The 23,246-nt window shown below is 47.0% G+C and overlaps 1 protein-coding gene across 1 annotated transcript in view; it reads left to right on the top strand.

The window, feature by feature from the left end:
* The window catches only part of LOC104524342 (traf2 and NCK-interacting protein kinase-like), a gene marked incomplete at both ends in the record, with an annotated part of 81,849 nt that overhangs the window by 40,890 nt on the left and 17,713 nt on the right, over positions 1-23,246 (top strand). Inside the window, 2 exons of the mRNA XM_010167178.1 lie at positions 17,769-17,825; positions 22,531-22,656. Of these exons, the coding sequence (XP_010165480.1) occupies positions 17,769-17,825; positions 22,531-22,656 (183 nt within the window). The remainder of the gene's footprint in view (positions 1-17,768; positions 17,826-22,530; positions 22,657-23,246) is intronic.

The raw sequence follows: 23,246 nt of genomic DNA, 5'->3' as shown, positions 1-23,246 counted from the left end.
TGAAAATCTCTTATTCTTCACAACTATCCTCCACGACCACAAAACCCAACTCCCTGCCAGCCTTTCCTGCAGGGAACAACCTGACTTGGTCATCGTTCAGGGCAACTTAGTGGTGACTTAGCTCTTCAGGTGGATCTACATCTACATTGCCATTTATCTTCAGGGTAGCTTTTGTTTGCTGAGTCCCATTTCTTTCTGCTCTATCACATTAATGCTTTGAGATCCCACAGAGACAAGGAAAGATACTGCACCAGAAATTTTAGGGGATTCACATGGGGTGAATAGGGACTAGGTTTATTGAAATCTCTGGTTCTTCTTGATCTGTAAGGTACTGGGAACAGCAGCCTTCAGGGAATACTTCAGCTCATCTCTTTCAGAGATGGGTAGGAATTTGGAAATCTGGAGGAGGGAAACACAATGTGAAAAGATTAAAAAAGAAGAAAAGAAGCTTGTAGCACAGGTACCTAATCCAGTCGAGAGATCTGTGTTTCAGAAGTTTTGACGAGGGCTCATTCTTTTGTCTGAAATTACTCATCCTCCTTTGTTTAAAGCGCTGGAGACTCACAGTTTGTAGGCAGCACTGATGAGTTGTGCCTTCTGCAGTCATCTCCTGTGCTGCTGATGTTGCTGGTGACTTCACTCCTTGGTCACATCACCGCTGTGAGCATTAACCACAATTACTCACTTGTAATTAAATAGCCAGGATGGATTTATTAACGGTGTTGTGGGCTCTCTGCAGTGAGCTTGGTTGCAGGCAACACCTAGAGAAGCTGGAGTTAGGTCAGGGCCGGCAAGCTTACCTGGGTGAAAGGCAGGAGCAGTGGGCTGGAAAGGAGGGCCTGAATTAGGGGAAATGTCTGTCCTAGGTCTGCTTTTTCCCAGCTAAAAGCTTTGTCCCTGCACTTTGGTGTTTCACTTGTGAAAATTACTTTATGCAACTTTTAAGTCCCCAAACAGTGGGAAGAGGAGAGAGTCTTGTCCCAAAAGTTGGGTCCATTTAAAGGCCAGACACTGGGTCCCAAGCCAGGTGTTGAGGAGCACTTACATCTATCCTGAGAGGACTTTGAAAGCTGTTTTGTTTAGGGACAGTGATGGTGGCATGGACATCTGTGAGTGAGGACGGTGCTACATCACCCATGCAGAAAGTGGCCCAAAACTTGCTGTGGTCTTAATCTAATCTGTCCTGACCTGAGAACTGTCTGATTGAGGAAGAGGAGTGGAGACCCAGTGCTCAATAGGGTGGCTGGTCCCTGCTCACCATGTGTTTCCAATTTGCTGTTGTCTTGATTTCCATCAGGCAATATTTGATTGAGAGGTGGTCTTCCTGGTGGCTTGCCTCTTGAGGGTGCTGACCTGCATGCAGACCAGTTGGGTGGGAACAAAAACGATCCATCAGATTTGTTTTGTTGTCAAGTGTCCTCTACTGTTTCATTTTCCGATTTCATATGATTAATTGAATGGCAGATGGACTTCAGGAATACGTGGGTCTTCTCAACTGTACTTGGAATACAGGTGCTCACTTGCAAGGCTGATACTCGAATGTTACTCGAGTGTGACTCTGGGCAGAGCTCTGCAGTACTTGTAACGTGACAGAAATCTGCCTCTGCCCGTTTGCCTGTGCTGTGCTTTGCATGTTAAAAATGTGTATTTCTATTCACTCATCTTTGTGATACAAAATAAGCCTCTTTTAGAGGAGCTGTTTTGTTCCAAGGGATCTGCATGCTCTTGTGTGAGGTGAGGGAAGAAACATCTTTCACCTCTCACGAGGACCCAGGTTGTACAAGTGCACCCTGGAGAACAGAAGAATGACCCAGTGTAGGGACACATCCAAAGGTTTAAGTTTGCAGGTGCCTGGTGCATTTGCTGCAGACATCTGTGACATCTCACAGGACTGCTCCTGTCTGAGCAAATGCAGCCCTGCCATTTCATTACCTCCTTGGAGTCTTCCAGCTACCTTCATCTGCCTGGGAGTCCCCATCAGACGTTCACCTCTTGCAGAAGCCATCGCTGTGAGGAGCACCAGGACACACCATCTTGGCCTCATCTCAGCTCCTCACCCGCATCATTACTGAAACAATAACAAAAAATGGGCCAGGCACATCTTGTGGCTCCCTCAGGGAAATGTGATGCCTGTGGAAATATGATAAATTAAATCCCAGGGTGATATTCCTGTGGCCAGTGTGTCCTGCTGAGCTCCAGCAGTGGGAGGGCTGAGAAATACCAGGCAGTTTGACAAGTCAGTTTTGTGCTCTGAAGGCAAAGGGGCAGGTTACATTTGTGATGGTATTTAAACAGAAAAACCATATGTTTATGTGCTTTAAGTTATTTTTATGGGCATTTTAATGTTGGTTTTAAAGGCTAACAGCACGGTTCAGGTTCTGGTTGTTTTTAAGGGCATGATGGTTTGGTTACAGCTGACATGGCTGGGTTAGTGATGCTGTCCCCAGGGAGCAGGGATGTGGGGTGGCTCAGCTATGGCCCTTGCTGCCAGGGTACTGCCATCCCCTGCCCTCCCTCCTTCCCTTGGTGGTCCAGGGGGCTTCAACACCCCATTTCAGTGTGGGTCACCCCCTGCCTCACGCCTTCCCATGGGTGGGCCAGTAGTAAATGAACACCTTGGTTATGGGTTGGGTTGCAAGGAGGTGGTTTGGAGGAGAGGGGCTTTCCTTGGTCTCCATATGGCAATGATGCCTTTGATCTGGTAGATGATAGCCTGTCATCCCCTGAGCCCTCTCTGCATCTCTGTCTGGGCTGGGCATGGCACACCATGCTGGGGAGTGTGGGATGGGCGATGGAGCCCTCACATCTTCCTCAGCACCAGTGTCAGCACCAGCCCCCTTGGCTCAGACAGGGATGGTCAGGTGGAGGCTGAGGACCTTGAGGAAAGCAAACAAGATTCAGACAAGGCAGCATTTGGGCTGCTGTAAAGGATGGAGAAACCAGAGAGGAGAGGTCCTCAGCAGTGGTTCACTGGTGGGTTGCAGGGTGATTCCCATCTCTTCTTATCTTTTGCAGTTGGCTTGAGTTGATCTTGGGATCCCCTTGGGTTTGGGGAAGGATCTTGGAAACAAAGGTGGCCTGGATTACCCCTCCCCAATCCCCTCTCTGCCTCCAGCCCAGCCTTTCTGATCTCTTCTAGGAGGTCCTTGCTCCGTGGTTTCTTTGGAGATGCTGAACACCAGCCGATCCCTGTGTCTATAAACAGGAGGGATCCAAGTGTCTTGCATTCACCCTGGCGCTGGCAGCCCCGCTGGGCTCACCGGCTGTTTGCACTGAGGGTTTTAATCTGACCCTTGCCAGGTCCCGTGGGAAAATCCTTCCACTCTGTGACAAGGCTTCTCTCATTAAAATCATTAGCAAAACCAGAGTTTCCCTATTTGCAGAGCTGTTTTCTCCAGCCCTAGAGAGGGGTTTGGTCCTTTGCTCTCATGGGCTGCTCGTTTCCCCTTCCAATGCTGCTCAGAAATTAGGTGATAATAACTTCATTTTGTCTTTTGCCCTTTGTTTTTAAGCAAACCTTCCCTTAATCTTGGCTAAACGCTGGCAGCTCACTGTGCTCAAATGGTGCTCGGCTGGTAGAGCTGGCTGAGGCCAGGGCTGGAGCCTGCAGAAGCCTGAGTCATCTCACAAAGAAGATCAGCTTTTAATTACAATTTCCAACGCACTTTTTAAGCAGTCTCGTGGAAATCCTGTGTAGGAGCATTCGAATTCCAAATGTAAAGAAATTGTGCTAATTTTTCTTGTTGTTGTTGTTATTGTTGTAAAGCTGCTGGGAAAAGGAAAGCCCTCTGCTACAGGGAAAAAAAATAAAAATTAAGAATTTATGGAGTGCTGTTGTTTGAAGGTGCAAATCAGGGCCCTATGGCTGCATGAGGAACAACTCCTTTTATTCTCAAATATGCTCCTACATCCAGGCAAGCCTTGGGAGGCTTTTTGCAATATAGCATCAAGCATTGCATCACCTTTATGGGGTAGCTGCAGTATTATTTCATCCCTTTGACTGGGGGACAAAGTTGAGCAGCAGAGAGCCCAGTCTCTTACCCAAGGTTGAGTGGAGTTGGTGGGGATCCAGCTGCTCTGCACGGCCTCGGCCCCGCTTCCCAGGAAATCAGCTCACACCACCCATCACCGGCTGCACTTTCCCTCCTTCCTTGGAATTTAAGGCTCTGCAGTGTACTTAAAAATCAACATTAACTCAATGAAGGCTCTAATATAAAGGGTATTTATACATCCTGTTGTGTATCACAACTTACCCCCAGCTGTGGGGTTCCAAGGAGTGGCCAAATTGGCAGTTTGGGGTGGTTTTTTTCCCCTGAAAAAATGCAGGGAAGCTTATCCTCATTCCTGTACAGTGGTGGACCTTCATGTATCACCTTTGCCTGCTCTATGACAGTTGCCCAGACCCCTGCATACCAAGCAGCAAAACCAAACTGCGGTTTTGTCTTGCAGCCAGCTCTCACTGCTGGGAAAGATCTTGAATTTTTAATATGAATCTGCTTGTAACATATTGGCTGCTTTTAGTGCTTTAGCCAGCACTGATCCTGCTGGGAAAGGGTTAAAAACCCCAGAGGGGTGGGTGGCATGTTGTTGTCCTGGCAGTAGGAGATGGGGTGAATGGGTGTTCTGAGCTGCCTTTAGGTAGGAGCAGGGAGCAGCTGGTCCAGAGGGATGCTTATAAAGCAATATCTTATCACTTTAGTCCATTTTAGAATGAAACTTCATTATATTTTATTAGTACAGCCAAAATGGCAGGTTCGTGGTGTGATTTGATGCAGCTCCTGGCCTTGGGTCCTTCCTGACGTGCCTACAGCATGGCATAGCCCGTGTGAGGTTTGGATTAGCTGTGGATGAGGTTTCACGCCGAGCCTTTCAGATTTCCACTAAGATCTTTATCCAGTGGAATAAAAGGCCATCACCCCCTGCCCATCTGTGTTCTCCCTGCAAAGCTGCAGGCAGCCTGCGAGCTGCCCACGTTCCGGCAGGCACCCTGCCTGCCAGGCAGCTTTTTGGGCTGCTTTCAGAGCTTTTTTGTCCGCTTTGTTTCATTTTGCAAATAACAGCGAGTAAAATCCATAGCCTTCAGACGGTTCCTTTAAACTGTACGGCATCGATTTGTGTCTATACATGTTATTTCTCTGTAAATAGGACCCTTAATGGCTAGATAGCCCTCCTGCCTTGATAACAACGTCAGCAGTGGCTGCAGTCCATTAATTACCAACTAGTGATGTGCTGGGCTGGTCCCTCCTGTCCCTGAGTGCCAAAGGTAGCAGGGATGCTGAGTCCTCTCTGGCCTCCTCCCACTCGTTCCTGAGCTGTATTGTTCCCATGCAATCCCTGGTACTGGTTTAACCTTCCTCTGCTAATCCCAAATCCTCCTCCTCTCCTCCCTGTATTCACATCTCTGGCTAAAGCCCCTCCTGGGCTGTGCTGCCTGCTGCAAGGCTGGATGGGGATCGTGTGCAGGGCTTGGGGGGGGATCTTTTGCTTTGCAGGGTCTTTTAGGGCTCCTTCCTTTCCTAAAGAAGCCCTCGCACCCCGGTTTCTCTATTCTGCAGAGAAATGAGGACTGTTGAGCACTGGGTGTCCTGGGAGGAGGGTTCTCTGCCAAGCAAGGGTGAGGTCCGTTTGTAGGTCTGTTTGGGAAAGCAGTGATCTGGCCATCTGATTTTTTTTAATAAAAAAGCTTTGTCTAGCCAATGTAAGGGTAGGAAATTTCTGCTTGAAAGGAAGGCTTGGGAAGTGAGAAGCTATAAAAGCAATGCAGTTTAATCTGCTGATCAAACTCCGTTGATCCTAACCTGCAAGGCTGGCTTAGAAGGTGAGCCAGTGGGGCTGTTGGGCAGCAGAGGCAGAAAATCCCATCTTTATCCCAGACAAAACAGCAAATGCATGTGTGATGTACATCAAGCAAATATCAGCAGCAAGGGTCTGCGTGTCTTTTCTCCCTTTTCCAGTAAACCATTCTAAAAATTTCCTACCCAATACCTGACTTGTTTAAAACAGCAGACAACATGAAAGTCTTGATCATAGAATGTTGTGAGTTGAAAGGGACCCACAAGGATGATGGAGTCCAACTCCTGTCCCTGCACAGGACAATCCCAACATTCACACCGTGTCCCTGAGGGCCTTGGGCAAATGCTGCTGGAATCTTGTCAGTCTTGGTGCCATGAGCACCTCCCTGGGGAGCCTGTTCCAGTGCTCCACCACCCTCTGGGTGAAGAACCTTTTCCTCATGGCCAACTTCATCCTCCTCTGGCACATCTTCCTGCTGTTGGTGTAGCTCTGTACAGCCAAATTAGTATGTGTATCACATAGTATTGCTCTAGGCATGGCTGGGTCTTTTAAATCAGTAGAACATAGACACTGCAAAATGTTTATTGACTGCTGACAGTAAGTGACTTGGTGTAGGGTAGGATGGACAGTAAGTTGTCAAGGCTGCTGAGGGCAGACAAAAACCCTGGAGGCAACTCTGGATAAAAGAGAGTGTGATGCCCATCTGCCTTCAAGTATGTGAGGTCTGAAATTGATATTTGAGCTGACAGAGAGAGAAACATGCAACATGGGGTTGAGCACCACGGTATCTTGAGTTACAAAGTCACTGGGCTTAGGGGAACACCTCAGCCCTCCGTAGCACTCCATGTGGGGTCACTTACATCATTCTTACTCTGATTTTCCTAACACTAAGACCTAAGTCACCCAAGAGATATACGTGAGAGCTTCTGGCAGCTGTGGGATTTTATCCTAAGCCCCATGAAATGTATATACCTTTATCAACTTGCTCTTGTTATTTCTACCACTCTGAGACAGGGACTTGGAGTCTTGCTTACGAGTGATGAATGTAGGAAGCCTGAGTGTATGAACTGGCTCAGGTCCCACTCAGCCTTGCCACATGGTCAGGAATCCAGGTAGTTAGACCTGACGTGATCCAAGTGTTAGCAGGACTGGAGAGGCTCCAGGAGTGAGGCAGTGGAAGGGTGGTAAGGATGACTTGCTCAGAAATTACTTCAGGGTACTGGACAAATGTCCTGGCTCCTGCTGTGTGGGTTCAGCCATTACCAGTAATGGGACTGGACCTCAGAAGTTCAGCCCAGATTTCTCCTGGATTTGGGGCATTAGGGTTGGTGCACAGAAGAACCTGGTAGGTTTGTGTTTAAGCTCCTTTCTGCAAGTTGAGAGATACAGGGCAGGTGAGATGAAAGAAGTGAGAGCCCCATTTAGCTGCCTTGATAACCACTGCTGAAGTACCTGGTTATCAAATCCAGAAGGAGCCAAGGTGGGACGCCAGGAGCTCATCGTGGGTCCACAAAGAAGCAAAAAGCCGTGGGGGGATGTGGAGCAGCATACACAGCTATACCATGCTGTGAGCTCAGATAGAAGGCATACTGCCTTGCAGTTATGTGGAGAAACAGAGGGAACAGGAAAAACTTGGGCTGGGAAAGCAGGCTGGGCTGTTCAGTCAGCTTGGGTAATTCATGTGGACATGGACCTGGTCATTCTGTGCCACTGGCAGTTCAATGAAATGCAGTGAAAGTCCTTCATGGAAAACCATCGACAGCCGTAGAGTTAAATTTCCCGGATTAAATGGTCAGGAAATCACCAAGAAGATATTCGAACTTTCCTTCACACTCAGTTTTCCTTATACAGGGTCAAAACCAATAAAATCAGAATAGCTCAATCATCTTTAGATAATGGGAACCTCCGTGTTACCTGGCTCCCCCGTGGCTGTCACCTGCAGCCAGTGCCATCCGTCCCCGCTGCTGGCGGGGATGCCGAGCGCTCGGGTTGGCGGGAGGTGGTTCTCCTCCTCGCTGTTTGTTGGTTGAACAACCACCTTGCACTTTACATGTCACCTCCAAAATTGGATCTTGCTACTATAAAACTAAAGCTGAAGTCAAGCAGATGGCACTGAAGAGGTGTTTCAAGAAACCACATTTCCATCAGCATGTGGAGTGGTTTTTTTTTCAGCAAGGGCCATTTTTTTAACTCTGCTGTGGTTTGTGAGACAGTTACTGATTGGGGGAGTGGATTTAAGAGCAGGTGGAACTTCACGTGTTGAAGTGCAGCCCTGTTTACCACACAGCACAGATAAATGGGACACCAAAAGCTGAGGAGATTAAAGGGTTCCTGCATCTCTCTGGTGTTTTGGGATGATGTTTTTAGGAGCAATCTGTTTTCAAGGAACCTTTTTTCCTACAAATACAGAGGAAACAGCAACAGCCCTGGAAGCATGTTTGCAGTGGAGACCTTGCTGGTGCCCCCGAGCTCAGGATACAGTGGCTCAGTCCCATCACAAAGCAGATGGTCTGAGGTCATGAGCAGCTCTGATAATTACAGAGAAAGGCTTAGAGAGCTCTCTGGTGCCCTGGGACATCCGTTCCTGTATCCTGCACAGAGCCAGCTTCACCTGTGATGGGAACTGGTACACTGAAGCTGGTGGGCTCATCCTGGAGTTTGGGTTTGAGCACTGAAACTGGTGTGGTTGTGGCCACAATAAAGCCAAGGTGCTCTGGGACATGCAGAAAATGGTTGTCTGTGTGGCAAACTGGGTTGCATACATGGAAATCAGGATCTGCTTGGTGTTTGCAGATGTGAAAGCTGCCTGCTGCGGTCCAGACCTGGCCAGGTTTGTGGTGGTCCCCCTCTATGTGTCAAGCAGAAAGGATCTGGAGGAAGGTCTCAGCTGGTGGGATAGCCTGGTCCATAGGAGGAGGCTGTGTCTTTCTCAGGCCACCCTTGAGAGCCAAGTGTCTCCCTTTAGAGGACTGGGTGGTCCTGGCACACATGGGCAGTGCCGTTCCTGCCCAGCTCAGTGCTACCCACTGGAAGAAGCAACCTGGTACTGCTGTTATTGGAGAAGTGGCCTGTGTGAAAGGTGCCTTGTGGGTCTCCTAAACGGAGATGTAATTTTAGTTCTGAATGCTGCAGCGTTGAATAGTCAGTGATGTGAAACAGAAGCACAGTGGGGGTGTTAAAGGGTGGTAATAACATGGCTGTCATGAACCAGTCTTGTTGGGAACAGACTGTGCTGCTTTCTTGTAGCTACAAACTGTGCACTTGCAGAGGAGCCTGGGAGCTGCTATGTCCAACCTGCGTGTGCTGGGGATGCTGGAGCCAAGGGCCTGGAAAAGTGGCATGGAGACCAGCAATAACCAGCAGCATCTTTTTCCTCCTCCATCCCACTGGTGGTCTTTCCAGTCCTGCTGCCTTCAGTGTGGGACCAGCTCTGAGGATATTTTCCTAAGGCACTGTTTTTTTTTCATATATTGCTCTTTGTCAGGAACATCTCTCCATAGTCCTTTGGTGCCTCAGGTTTCCGTGGGCTCCTCCTTAAACCCACTGTCAGTGTATTTGCTCTCTGTTGTTGATCTCCGTCTCTTTCTGCTCCATGCTGTTGCACTTGGCCAACTCATTGTCTAGCCTAGATTTGCTCTTGTTGAGGCTTTGACCTCCCTGTAGGAGAGTGGTGTTGGTTCCCATGTCCTGGAAAAGCCCTGCCAGATGCAGAAATGTTTTGAAATCTGCTGCAAGGTTTCCCATGACCATGAAGCACAGCTCTTCAAAGCCTACAGCTTCAAACACTTGTGGACAAAATCAGTGCATGGTCCTTTGTCTGAGCATGAAGCAGATCCTCAACCCCATTGCCAGTTCGCTGGTGTTAGATGGTGGCAATGCTGCAGAGAGGTGGGAAGTGCTTTCTAACCAGTGTTTTTTTTCTGGGTGGGAATTAGAAGAGGTGAAAGCCACATCTAGAGGAACTGTCTACAGAAACTCATGGACAGATTTGGTATCTCTGATACTGATTTAGGACCTCTTATGCTGGTGGTTTTATCCATGGAAGAGGGAAACCTCTCAGTTCTTCCTGAGCTGGAGGAGGGCTGGTGTCTCCAACCTGTGAACTACAAGAGGGATAAGGGATGGTGTAAGTGCAAGCATTGGTGTAAGGGATGTGTTTCCCTTATGTGTAAGGGAGTATAAGTTTATAGTCTTGCTCACCTGTGTGCTATAGTGTGTGTTATTCTTGGAGATGAATAATATGCTAATTTAACAATTTAGTTTGTTAATCTAATAATCCTGCCTTCTTTACTTAACGTCAGACCTGTTGTGGAGCTGCAGTAATGGAATTGCAGCTCTCCCAGCTGCACAGCCCCGATCAGAGCTTGGATTGATACGGAGGATTAGAAATATTTCACTCCAAAGGTCAACTTTGTTCAGTCAACACAGAGCATTAGCTTGGCCCTGTGCAATTAGGGTCGTCTGTACTGGGAGAGGATTTGTGCCTTTCCAAGGGGAAGCTCTGGTTGTTCAATCCAAACTGAAATATTAATAAAAACACCCAGCTGAGGAGAACCAAAAAAAAACCATCCCCCAAAACCTACTGTATTTATTTTTGTTTCTATTTGAGTTTTTTTGAACGTTTTCCATGGTTTTGCTTTTTAAAATGTTGGAAGAGATGACTGATGTAAGAGAGGACCAGTTATGAGTAAAACTTGTGCTTGTCCCACTTAGTGAAGATCTTCTGCTCTCCAAAAGCAGCCTGAGGGATGGCAGCTGGAAAGAGCCATGCTTGGGTGAGCAACCAGCTTTCTGCAGGAGAACTCAGGAGGTCAGAGGAGCAACTCTGGAAATGTCACCCAGCCAGAAAATGAGATGTCCAGTCTTGGATGCACCTTTTTATCTTTTTCATAGGTTTTCCATTTCTGATGTTCCAAGCATGCCATGTATATGGGAGGAGGCTGTTGGCAGAGTGTGTGTTGAAGCCTGGGGAGAACAGAGGTTGCTCTAGGTAGCCCCAGAAGCAGGTGGAGTTTGCCTCAGGTGGAAAGAAACTGCATTAGGTCAGTTGTGTCCTTTAGTTCCTTGGGGCAGTGGGGTTGTTTTGAAGCTCTTGCAAAGCTCTTTGTGAAACCAAGAAATGATGGAGAGGTGGAAATGTGTGCTGTTGGAGAGAAATGTGCTGTCTTTGAGGTCATGCTGTTTCTCTCAAAAAGGGCAGCACAAGCTCTGGCTGCAAAGAGCAGAGGTTTCACCGCAGTGTTTGGCTGAAAGGCAGCGAGATCGGGCTGAGTCCTGGCCAGAGTGAGGACCTGGGGCTGAGTGAGTCCTGGCCAGGGTGAGGACCTGGGGCTGAGTGAGTCCTGGCCAGGGTGAGGACCTGGGGCTGAGTGAGTCCTGGCCAGGGAAAGGACCTAGGGCTGAGTGAGTCCTGGCCAGGGTGAGGACCTGGGGCTGAGTGAGTCCTGGCCAGGGTGAGGACCTGGGGCTGAGTGAGTCCTGGCCAGGGTGAGGATCTGGGGCTGAGTGAGTCCTGGCCAGGGCGAAGACCTGGGGCTGAGTGAGTCCTGGCCAGGGTGAGGATCTGGGGCTGAGTCTACAGGCTTGTCCTGAGTCCCCACTGGTTTGAAATTCCCCTGCCAGTTGCTGGGGTTAAGTGCAGATGGGAACAATAAGGTTTGGCCCACGATCGCTCTGTTTTAATCAGATCTTTTACTCTTTGTTAAAATAAACATTTTCCCTGTCCTGTTACATGACTCACTTTTCCTTAAGCCGACGTGGTACTCAGAGTATCTGATGTTTTAATTACGCTCTCAAAGACACGACTTTATTTCAGATACATTTGAAGTGATGTGTAAACCAACTGCAAAGCTAGAGTGCATCATTTATAGAAATAACTTCTTTTGGAGATTGCTGAAATTTTCACGCTAGGATAAGCCTGGTTTTCCATCAATAAGTATTTTAGCCCCTTTAAACTAATTGGAGGTGGGTTTTTGGCACCCTCAAGATTGTTTTCAGTGGGAAATGAAGTACATAAATGTGTCTGTACTCCGTAAAAGCTGAAGGCAAGTCACACTGGTGCTATAAAATGGTCTAATTTACAGCAGGATGGCAGTTGGGATGCACAGCTCCTGTTGGAAGTCAAAGGTCCTTCTCCCGGGAAAAACTAGATGCAATTTTTGGTGTATTAGTTCTAAATTGTCTTCATGCTAAAAATCTTGGGCTGAGTCCCTGAATTACCTTAAACTATGGGAAAACCATCAGGACCTGGACCACAGACTTGCATGAAGTTCTGGCCCATCCCAGGAGAGCTCTGCTGCAGAAGGTCTTGGGTGCAGAAACAGAGTGTGGAGGAGATGAGACTCAGTAGTGAACACCCTGATGGTGTGTCTGCAGAAGTAGGTCTTGACAAAGAGTTTGTCGTAGCTAGCACATATCAAAAATGATACGTTAATGCAGGAAAATGAACGGATGGTTTCTCACCTGGCAAAATATCTGGTGTCCCACACCGTTCCTGTTGTAGAAAGAGTATGTGTGTGCTGGAGTTGGTGGTGTCTGGGATGTGCTGTCTAATGACGTGGTTTAGAGGCAGGAGTTGGCCAGTAGAAAGGGCAGGTGTTGAGTTGCTGGCATCAGCTTGGTATTTGAACTGCAACAAAAATGTAATGGAAGAAAATTAGTTGGGAGGCTTCTGTCCTGTCAGATGGGAATATTTGGACTTTTATGAGATATTTTTTTTGTTGTTATTTGTCTGAGTTAATTGTGATTTCTGTATGAAACAGGGTGTTCCTCAGGTTATACTTTCTCAGCGGAGAGAGATGTCGTTGTGGTCTGGTCCCAGCAAAGCTGTCCCTGTCAGAATTTCTGCAGTGCCTTGCAGGAGCACCGTAATCCCACTTACTTGATGTTTACATGTTACATGACTAAGGGCATTGCAAAATGGTTGGATCCCAAGTGTTTTGCTTTAAAGTATCAGACCTACAACAGGGTCACTCCATTCAATGCCTGTTGTGGGGATTGTGTATCTATGGGGGGTTGGAGGCTGGGTGCCCTGGTTGGGATTTTTAAGAGACGATGCTCTGCCCAGCTGAAGGAACTGGGAGCTCAGCCTTTCTCAAAAGAGCGACAGTCCTGGTTGTGTCTCACTGGTTGGAGCAGGTGGTGGGTCATGTATTTTGTTGAACGAATAAGAGCAGACAGCAGAAGTTAAGTAAATGTGGTGGGATGTATTTCTGGGTACAGAAACTGCAGTTCTTGCTTAAAGGTGAAATCCATGCTTGTGCAAGCAAAATTTTTAAAAAGCAACAATCAATCATCTTCTTTCTGTCCTTAAAATGTGGACTTGAATTTTGGGCCAGAGTATGCAGTTTTTGTGTACCAAGGCTGATATTGAGACCAATAAATTTACTTTTTATTTAGTAAATATAATGCCTGAATGCATCAATTGATGTTTAAAGGGGTTTACCAATGTTTCCATCGTGTGCCAGTCCATTACGCTTTATGGAGTGTGAGGACCACAACCTTTGAAGAAGAGCTTGTGGTACCTGCTTCATTTGTAGAAATTAGTCTTAATACTTGACATTTTCAAGGTAGTGATAGTTGATATAACATTTTTAGAGTAATTAGGAGCATGAATTTATGCTCAGATGGATGTTTAATTAAAAACTGTGGCAGCTTTGAAATTCATGCTTGAATAATCTTGAGGCTGAAATGTGGGTTTATACCCAAGTGAACCTTGACAACAAATCTGGAGAGGGAAAAAATGCTGTAGTAGCTCCAATTTCCTCCTATTTGTTTTATGCCATCGCAGCCATCACGGCATCTGTAACGGTGCCGAATTAAAGATGAAAGCAGATCTTGCAGTTCAGCCAGGTCGTCATGTAGCCAGATGCAAAACCTGCTTCAGGGAAAGGGACAGGAGGTGTTGGAGGATATTCGTATGTTTGAGACCTCCAGGAGCCATACCCCAAGTGATGCTGGCAGTGGTCCTTCAAACCTTGCAGTGCTTACTGTGAACAGCCAACATGGAGCGGTGAAGGTGCCTGTTGGAATTATCTCCTTCCTGTCCTTGATCTTCCAGAGGGTTCAGTTGCTGCCCTGTGTGAGTATGGAGGAAGAGGGGGGTAAACTCATGCTTATGGTTGCCCAAGGAAGTTGTGGATGCCCCCTCCCTGGAAGTGTTCAAGGCCAGGTTGGATGAGGCTTTGAGCAACCTGGTCTAGTGGAAGGTGTCCCTGCTGATGGCAGAGGGGTTGGAACTGGATGATCTTTAAGGGCCCTTCCAATCCAAACCATTCTATGATTCTATGGAATAGGTTTCTGAGCCTTATATCCAAAGCAAAGGTGATGTCATGCAGGAGCTTGAGCTCCACAGCAGGATGTGGCTGGTGGTACCACGTTTTGGATGCTGGGATGTAGTGGCAGCTTGGGCTTTGGGAAGATGCTGGTCCTCTTGCATCTCTCACACGATGTATGAGCAGCGGGAAGCAGCTCACCCACCACACAGAAAAATCCCCAACAATGCCAGGAGACAAAGAAGGTGAGAAGACAGAATGTTACAGATTGCTAAAGAGCAGATCAGCTCCTTTTCTGCGGGCAGACAGACAACCAAGAGCTGTTGGCACAGATTACTGAGCAGGCAGGAGGCGAGGAGGGCGCGGGGAGCAAGGGTGGCTGCAGTGATTGCTGCTCCCCTCCGGCTCCCTTCACTCCTGTCACCAAAAATGATGGTGGTGGTGTAGTCTGAAGGCTCAGAAGTGACTGCTTCACCCTGGAAGGGTCTCATCCTCCTGAAGGCTTTGCCTCCAGGTGCCTGTACCCTCTGCAACATCTCCAGGTCGAGCTCCCCAGCATAGGGGAACCAAAAAGAAGGGATTTTGAAAAAGCAGAGAATTTCTGTTGAAATTGTACATAGTCACCTGCAGTCTTACCTGTTTTGACCCACATCTTTGTTGTGGGGGGAACAGAGGTGACCCCAGGAGCAGGAGTTGGGCTCAATCGTTGTGTGGTTTTGTAGTGGATTGTTCTGCTCTGGTGATGGTTTAAAGAAAAAAGCCAACAAGTTTTGACATGCAGGAGGTAAAAGCAGATTGTGACAGGGACTTTCTGGTGCTTTTCTTGGTCTTGCTGCCCCAATCCCCATTTGTAGTTTTTTAACAGCAGTGCAGTGTTCACTTACCACTCATTAATTAATAGCTTCAGCTTGCTTTGGCAGAAATGGCTCTGCTGCCCAGTCTAGCCCAGTTCCCTTGGAAAGGCTGCATGGACAAGGGTGCTCCTGGTCCTGCTCCTGACCTTTGGGCACGGGCGCTTACTTCTGCATGGCCAACGTGCAGGAGGTGGTTGTTGGCTGATGCCATCAAAGGGCTTTTTGCTGTCGTGACATCTTGTCATGTGTACAGGTCACAGATGCTGATTTTCTTCTTTCTATTGCATCTGTCACTCTCAGTTTTCAGTGTCCTTCTCCAACCTGCCTGTATCTGTATTGCAAAACCAGGAATGCTTGCGGTAGGGTGAAAATCAACCGGTTTTCTAAGCTATGTATGATGGTTTCACTGCAAGTATCAATGCTGAGCACTAGGTATGTTGAATTAAAAGGGACAGTTAACTGGTGAGGACGTGGCTTGCTTCCCTGGATGGAGGTGGAAATCTACCAGGATGAAGCTCAACAGTCCATCACTGCAAACAGACTTTGAAAAAGCAAATCTTTGTTCTGAAGTTCCAAGGCTTACTTGGTTCTACTTCACCTGAGTTTTGCACGACTAAGTGTCCTTCATGACTTACATTAACATAGGTTTCAAAGCAGTTTATTTTGTTTTGGTAAATGTTCACACAATATGAAGTTCTTACCTTCATCTGTAAATACTTAGGAGGTGTATGGGGCAGTGACAGATCCCTGGGGGAAGGATGATATGGGCACACAGGGCTCCTTTTCTCCTTGGCCAGTATCAGAGGTAGGCAGCAGCACTCCACTGCAGCAAGGCTGGGGCATTTCCTTAAAATACCAAATGAGATGGTGATAAGTCAGATGGAGGTGGGTATAACTAACAAATACATGGTTTGAAATGCCCCAACTTGCTTCCTCATCTTCTCCATTTCATGGAAGGTGCAACATGCCATGGTTGTGTCCGAGCGCATTCCCTGCTGGTGCTCTGTTGGCTTTAATTAAAGTGTCGATGAGCGCGGGGGCTTCTTGGCCAAGCAAACAAGGATGAATTTAGGAAGAGGAGGATTTGTTTTTGCACATCACACTGTCTAAATAAATGGTGTCTAGCCACATGCCCCTCCTTCCCCACGCCTGTGTCCGGGGGATGCTTCAGCCGCAGCCTGGTGCTGCTGGGCTACATTTTATTTTATTGTTGGTTTGGTTTTTTTTATGTTGCACATTTTAAAATAAAACTCTTTTTTCTGTTGTTAGAACATGCGGTTGCTCAGGACATATAAATTGTGTTAATAAATGAGTGAGGAGCCCTGGTGGGTGAATTGGCTTCCTGGTGAAGTCATAAATTTGGAGAGGATGATGCTGCCTTGCTCCGCAGCTGGTGCGTGGGTTTGCTCCCCAACGCCGGGGCTGGGGAGAGGTCCTTGTCTCTGGTGATTTGGGGTTTCTGCTGGAGGCAAGATGGTGTGATAGACCCTCTCCAGCCTGCAGGATTGCTGGGCAAGCTGGGCACAGACCCCAGCTCATCAACAAGCACAGTGGTGGGGGCTGGAAGAACCTGCAGTTTAGGAAAAACTCATATTTTTCCTGGTTCTGCCGTGCTGCAGCTTGACCCCTCTCAGCCTCTGCTCCTCGTTGTGTCCTTGATATGTTAATTATCAATGCTGCAGGGCAGGAGCTGCCTTCCCTGTGTGTCCTCCATGTCGTATCTCATGTGGTGGGGCCTTGGGCTGCTCCTGTGGTCCAGAGTGACTGGGAAATAGAGATGCTTCCCTTCTCCTCCCGGCTCTCCTGCCAGGATTGGCGTTTGCTGGTTTTCCTGGAGAAGAAGCATCTTTTCCTCTGACTCTGCCTGGTTTGTAAGCAGCACACGTACCCTCAAATGGAGGGCTTGGAACAATTTGATATGAGCAATTTTGATATGATATTGGGTGATCCATTTCTTGGGAGAGGAGGACAGACAGGGAATTGGCTTGCTTGATAGCAGTTGTGTTGGTTTAGAGACACCATCAACAGTTTGGGTTCTTTTACAGTTTTTCCCCATCACATCCAGAGATGTTTCCATTAGGATTCAGATAGTGGAGCTCTACCTGCCAGGCAGTTCATTGCAGTGATTTGCTGATTTTTTTTTTTTAGTTGCTGAAAACCAAAGAGACCATATGTGTCAAGGGGCTTTTGTTCCCACCCTGGCTCTCGAGCATCTCCTCTAGCTGCACGCTCCCTGCTTGTGCCAGCGCTAAAGAGAGGGTCACTTCCACAGCCAAGAAGCAAACTGGATTTTAAAACCCTCTCTAGCCTGCTAACCGAGGCTTTTGCACAATAAATAAATGAGTGGGCAGAGTATATAATGGTGCCCTGCAGGCTTGGAGTCCCTTGGGTGTCCCCAGGTCCATGAGAGCTGGGACTTGGACACGAGGGGACCAAATTAAGTGCCATGGGGTGCCCCAGGCACCACATTCCCATCATCACAGCTCCAGCAGACCAGTTCCAGCCGAGTCATGCTCTGTGCTCAGGAGAGTCCCCGAGCTGTTTGGGTTTTTGGGTTTGTGGGGTTTTTTTGCATGGCTGAGCATTAAAGGATATTCCCAGCATTTGTTTGCCAGGAAAATACAACACTGAAGGCCCTTTACTAATCAATTGTAATGGCAGGAGGAAGGGGAGGGAATTGCTTTCCCATCATGGCTGCTGTGAAGATGCTCTTGAAAAAGAAAAAAAATAATTAAAAAAAAATGTGCAGATGCTTCCAGGGTGAGGAGATTGTTTAAGAATATTGCTCACTGCGAGGAAAACATTGCCACTGAGCAAAACAAACAGATTTCTCCCTTTTCTTTTGCAGGGTCGTCATGTTAAAACAGGCCAGCTTGCTGCTATTAAGGTTATGGACGTCACCGGGGTAATGGATCCTCCTCCTCCTGCATCCTTAAATTACAGATAAGAGGGGAAAGGGGATGGGGGGTGATAACGTGTGGGAGTTGGTGGAAAGTTTCTGTTCCTGGGAAACAAATCTCCTTTGCCTTCGTGTGAAATGTGCCATTAAGTAGTTTTGGTTTTAATAAATGTGTGAGAGAAACATAAACCTGGGAGAATTTTGGAAATGAAGTCATTTTATGCTGAAACAAAGCAGTGCCCAGTTCCAGCAGTGGCTCTTTTTAATGTGTTAATAAAATCAGAAGAAAATTGTAGCAACAGGATCGTGTTTTCATAACACATTTCAGTTTCTCCAAATCCATGTTTTTCAACAAAAAGCTTTTGTTCACCAAAACTATGTGCAGGTTTTGTTATTAATAACTTCACTAGGCAAGTTAAATTACTCCTGTGCATCCTACTGATAAAAAGGAAAAACTGCACCACCCTGAGCTCAGAAACGTGGCTTTTCTGAAACTTTTATCAGAGTAAGAGAACCAAGAATTCACAAGTTATTAAATGAGTAACAGGATTTAGGGGGAAGAATGGTTTCACCATTTCCCAGTGGCCACAAAAGAAAAAAAACTGAGTGGAATTGCTATGATCCCTAAAAAACTAAACAGGTGCATTTAGGAGGGTGACATGAAAGTGCTTTTTCTTTAATGTTTTGTGGTTTTTTGGGTTTTTGGTTTTGGGTTTTTTTTTAAGTGCAGTATTATACCTCCTCAAGTTCCTGCCTACTTAAACAATGCCACGTTTGGGAGTAAGAATGTGTTTTTATTGTGTTTTGTCTTTTTTTTTTTTTTACTGGAATCACACTTTTCAGAATTGGAGTCAGTCCCAATCTACCCACCTTATTATTTGAATTAATTACTTTAGTGAGCTTTCAGGAGTTGAGCACGTACAGCATTGACTCGCTGTGAAAGCAGCCAGCTGGCCTCAGGAGTATATTTTGAAATACCATGGATGTCATGGTGTGGTCTTAATATCTACAGGACCTTCATCCAGGGGGGTTTTTTGTGCTAACAGGTGAAATGATGCGTGGAAGTAAGTCCATAAATGTGAATGAGATTTGTTTCTGTTTACTTGCAATATCTCCAAGTGCCATTTATCTAGTTCTCGTGGGAAGCAGGCTCTGAGGGAATAGGCAGGCTCACCAAACATAAACCCATGGTATAAATAGCAGGGAGATTCCCATGGGATTGAAATCTTGAGGTTACAACAAATTTAAGCTGAGAAATCAAGAATATTACATTGAGGACAAACAGGGCCTTAAATTTGAGTCCACATTTAATTCAGTGGTTTTAAAATATTCCAAGCAAAAATGTTAGAGAAGAGTATCCCAAATCTGATCCTGCCCAATAACTAATATTTTCAGCTGTGTCTTTAAGCAGCTGTCCCTGATCTAAACCTTTACTTTCCAAAGCAGGGTCTCACATTTCTGAATGTCCAAGGTAGTAAATGAGATATTTGGCATGGGATGTGTTGTTTGGATGTTTAATTATTTTCCCCTTAAGCTGCTTTTATCCAAATTACAATGTCAGCTATTTTTCTTTTAATATAGAGTGCACAAACTTTTAAAGTTGGCTATCTAAAAAAACCCCTAAAACCAACCCCTAACTGAACTTCTACTGTCTCCTACTTCTTCTACCCCATTGAATACCCCATGTGGTGGCTTCTCAGCCTTGAGTGACCCCAGTATTGGGTGAGCAGAGAAGTAGCTGTCTAGCCAGGAGGTAGCAGGATCAGCTGAGGTGCGTAGATGAGACCTCCATCTCCTCTGAAGAGATGCCACCAGCCCGTGGTCACCAACAGAAAGTGTCTCAGAGAGGAGGACCAGACTTGGGCAGGATGGGCAATGACCACAGTGAAGACAGAGCAAATGTGTGATGTGGTAGAGGACTGACCGTGCTTCATAGCTCTTGATGCTGAAGTCAGATCTAGAGACATGTCCTCCAGCCACCGCAGGAATGGTCTCAGGAATCACTTCTGGAGTAATTTCTAAAGCTGGGCCCTGAATCATGCCTACAGCCACGTTTGGCACCTGGTCCAGGCTCATCGTGAAGGCTGCTGGTGACAACCCAAACGTGTCCATTCCAGTCCTTCACCACCTCCTGACATGCATCGATTTCAGTGCTGCCACTGCTTCAATTTATCCAGATCTTCCATCCCACCGGTTTTTCCAGGATGTCCCGGACGACAGTGTGTCTTTCAGAAGCCTACAGAGAACAGAACTAGTGTGGTCATCCCAACCATAGCCATCTGCAGTTTCATGGAGGAACTTTTTGGAGTGTAAAGCCCCAACATGCTACGTGAGCTCCCAGCCGGCATCTCATCCCCACCATGTGCCTTGCACTAAACACCCAAAGACTCCTGATGATGGTGCTTTGTTTAACTCATCTATGCTCTTGCTAATTATCTGTTAGGAAAGACTGCAGGATGGAGACCCTCAAACTACAACACTTGATCAGTTTGGGCAGCCACTATGTCTGAATTAAGAATTTGGATTAATTTTCCAGGGGCTGGTCTTGCTGTGTACTGCATGACCTACTTCCAGTGATGGATGTAATAGAATTGATTGATGGAGACAAAGCGTGGCAGCAAAACCTGGTCTGTGGGTTTTGTTGGGTTTGGGGTTGGAGTAATCACAGCAGCTTGCTGTGATCATTCCTTTTTCTTCCCTCCCTTGCTGGATTTGCTGGTGGCAATCACTGGTGATAGACCCCTGAGCCTGGCCACACAGACATGTCCTTACATGCTATCCTGACCTTCTCCGCTCTGGTGTTGTTTTTTTGGAGTGGTTTTTTGGCTTTTGAACATGTTTCCATCATTTTGAATACTTTGACTGAAAGAGGGACTTGAGATAGACCTTAGAGCAAGTATCCCTGTGGCTCCTCTCTATTTTTCCTAGTCAGGTGCTTTTATTTGTTCCTCTTGTCCTAATCTTCACTGTTCTTCCCTCAATTCTCTCTGGAAGACTCTAGTCATTAAGTCACTTTCTGTGGTTTGTGAAGAAAGCTGTGTTTCTGTCTATGTTGTATGACATCTGGTCGGGGAGCATTGCTCTTCAAGAAGAGCTGCTCCTGCAGCTTCACTCTTCGATGGGGTGTCTTGTCCTTTGCCCATTTGTAAAACTGAAGTCAGGATGCAGCAGGTGGGGGACACAAGGGTAATAAAGAAGAAGAAAGAAGTAAGAGCCCTTCTGATCCTTTTATAATAAAGCTCATTGACATCAAGGCACTAACTGCTGCTCCACAGCCTGTGGAATTACAGCGGGCTGGAATTTGGTCAGCTTAAAATAAACCCAGGGTATGTTTGATGGTCGTGAAAGCAAAGAGGTAGGACATCAAAACAGGCATCGGTGCAGTTCCCCTGCCTCGGCTGCTTCAGCTATCACCGCTTTGCAGATGGGACAGAGCAGGCCTGTGACACCCCACAGGAATGGTGCTTGTCACCAGGACTGAGTTAGTCTGGCAGAGAGTTTGTGGCACCCTGCATGGTGCCACCATACCTCCAATAATTCTTGGTGTCCCCAAACATCTTGCACTGCTTCTGGAGATGGGCAGGAGTGGTGTGTTGGATGGCCAGGATGCACAGTGCAGGAACACTTCTACCATGCAATGGTTTCTAGAAGACCATCCTCCTGGGCCTTGGATGGGTCTAGGAGGGTGTGCTGATGCATTATCGGGGTGGTGCAAGTATTGTTCAGCTTCAAAGCAATGTGATACTGATGTAAATGATGCTGTGAATTATAAAGGAATTAGTTTTAAATGAAGGAGGAATGTCTCAACAGCTGAAAACATGTAATTTGGCTATGATGTCAAAGTCTAGCACTGGTGACCTCTTGGATGTAGAGCGTATCTATGCGAGGGCTCAGTTCCTGACCAGACCTTGCCTTGTTCCTGCCCTGCAGATTGGTGCCCTTGGCCATCCCCGCTGCAGGGATTTGGCTGCTGGGGAGCTTCCTGGGGCGCTCTCTGCTCCTACTCATGCCACAGGGTTTGAAGCAGCACAAAGCGATGGTGGGTCATTAACCCATGCAAGAGGACTGCTGCTCACCCTTAAACTCTGCCAGCACCTTCGAGATCCCCTTCTGGAGGAGACACCTTGATCTGAACCATTTAGAAATGACCTGATTTCCACATCACCTGAATCACAGAATCACAGAATGTCAGGGACTGGAAGGGACCTCAAAAGATCATCCAGTCCAATCCTCCTGCCAGAGCAGGAACCTAAATGAGATCACACAGGAAGGCGTCCAGGCGGGTCTTGAATGTCTCCAGAGAAGGAGACTCCACAACTTCCCTGGGCAGCCTGTCCCAGGGCTCTGTCACCCTCACTGTAAAGAAGTTTCTTCTGAAATTTAAGTGGAACCTCCTGTGTTCCAGACCTGACGATCTGTCCAGTTCAGGGTTCAGAAATGGGATGGGGAATGTGGCAAAGTTTGTGTTTTCTCCTTAGCTTTTTGCTCAAGGACCCACATTTAACCTGTTAGTCTCCAGTCCAGACCTCAGGCTCCCAGGGCTCCACTGCCAAAAGTGGCTGTAAAAACTGATGTAAGGAGACTTAGGCAAGGTCAGTCAGAAACAGGGTGTGTGGAAGTTCACCTACATACAAGGAGAAAGAGGAGCCTGTGAAGTGCAATCTCTTAGTGCCCCTGGTGTTGTTTATCTTTTCTTTTTGCCTCATCCCAGGATGAAGAGGAAGAGATCAAACAAGAAATTAACATGCTGAAGAAGTATTCTCACCACCGAAATATCGCTACGTATTATGGTGCTTTTATTAAAAAGAACCCACCGGGAATGGATGATCAGCTCTGGGTAAGTTACTTTCTTTTCTTTAAAATAACTGGGGTTTGACACAAATTATTTACTCTCTGTTGTCCTCTTACCACCACCTGTATTGCACAAAAAGCCTTATTTTGCTTCTGTCTTTTTTGAAGTCATGGCTTTCAAAAGGCTCTTCCTGCACTGCAAAACGCTTCTTCATTTTGCCATAAAATCTTTGCAGACTGATGATAAAAAACATTTTTATTCTGAGTTGTTATTAACAACATCTTTTGTTAACAATATTGAATTGCAAACGATTCTGTCCTATGACAACAAATGCATGAAAAAAGCCATTGGAGGGAGCTGGGAGCGTTGCTGGGAAGATGGAGGCTGGGTGGGGGATGCTGGGCGTGCATGATTCCTGCCCGCTCTCCGTGCTGCTTCTTGTGCTTAATGTTTCACGGAGCCAGTGCAGGTGAATAAAGAGGAGGATGGTGAAGGGAGGGCGAGGAAGGTCTGTGACCATTCAGCCATTTCGCTGAAGATACCTCATGTTGCCAAAGGGCTGCAAGCTGCTTTGCCTCTCCATAAATCTTTGCCTGCCTCCTCCCACTGCTTCCCTTGTCAGTGGCTTTTCGGGT

Source organism: Antrostomus carolinensis, unplaced genomic scaffold (genome assembly GCF_000700745.2).
Source record: "Antrostomus carolinensis isolate BGI_N321 unplaced genomic scaffold, ASM70074v2 scaffold15434, whole genome shotgun sequence".
NCBI classification, from domain to species: Eukaryota; Metazoa; Chordata; class Aves; order Caprimulgiformes; family Caprimulgidae; genus Antrostomus; species Antrostomus carolinensis.
This window is presented reverse-complemented; position numbering and strand designations above follow the sequence as displayed.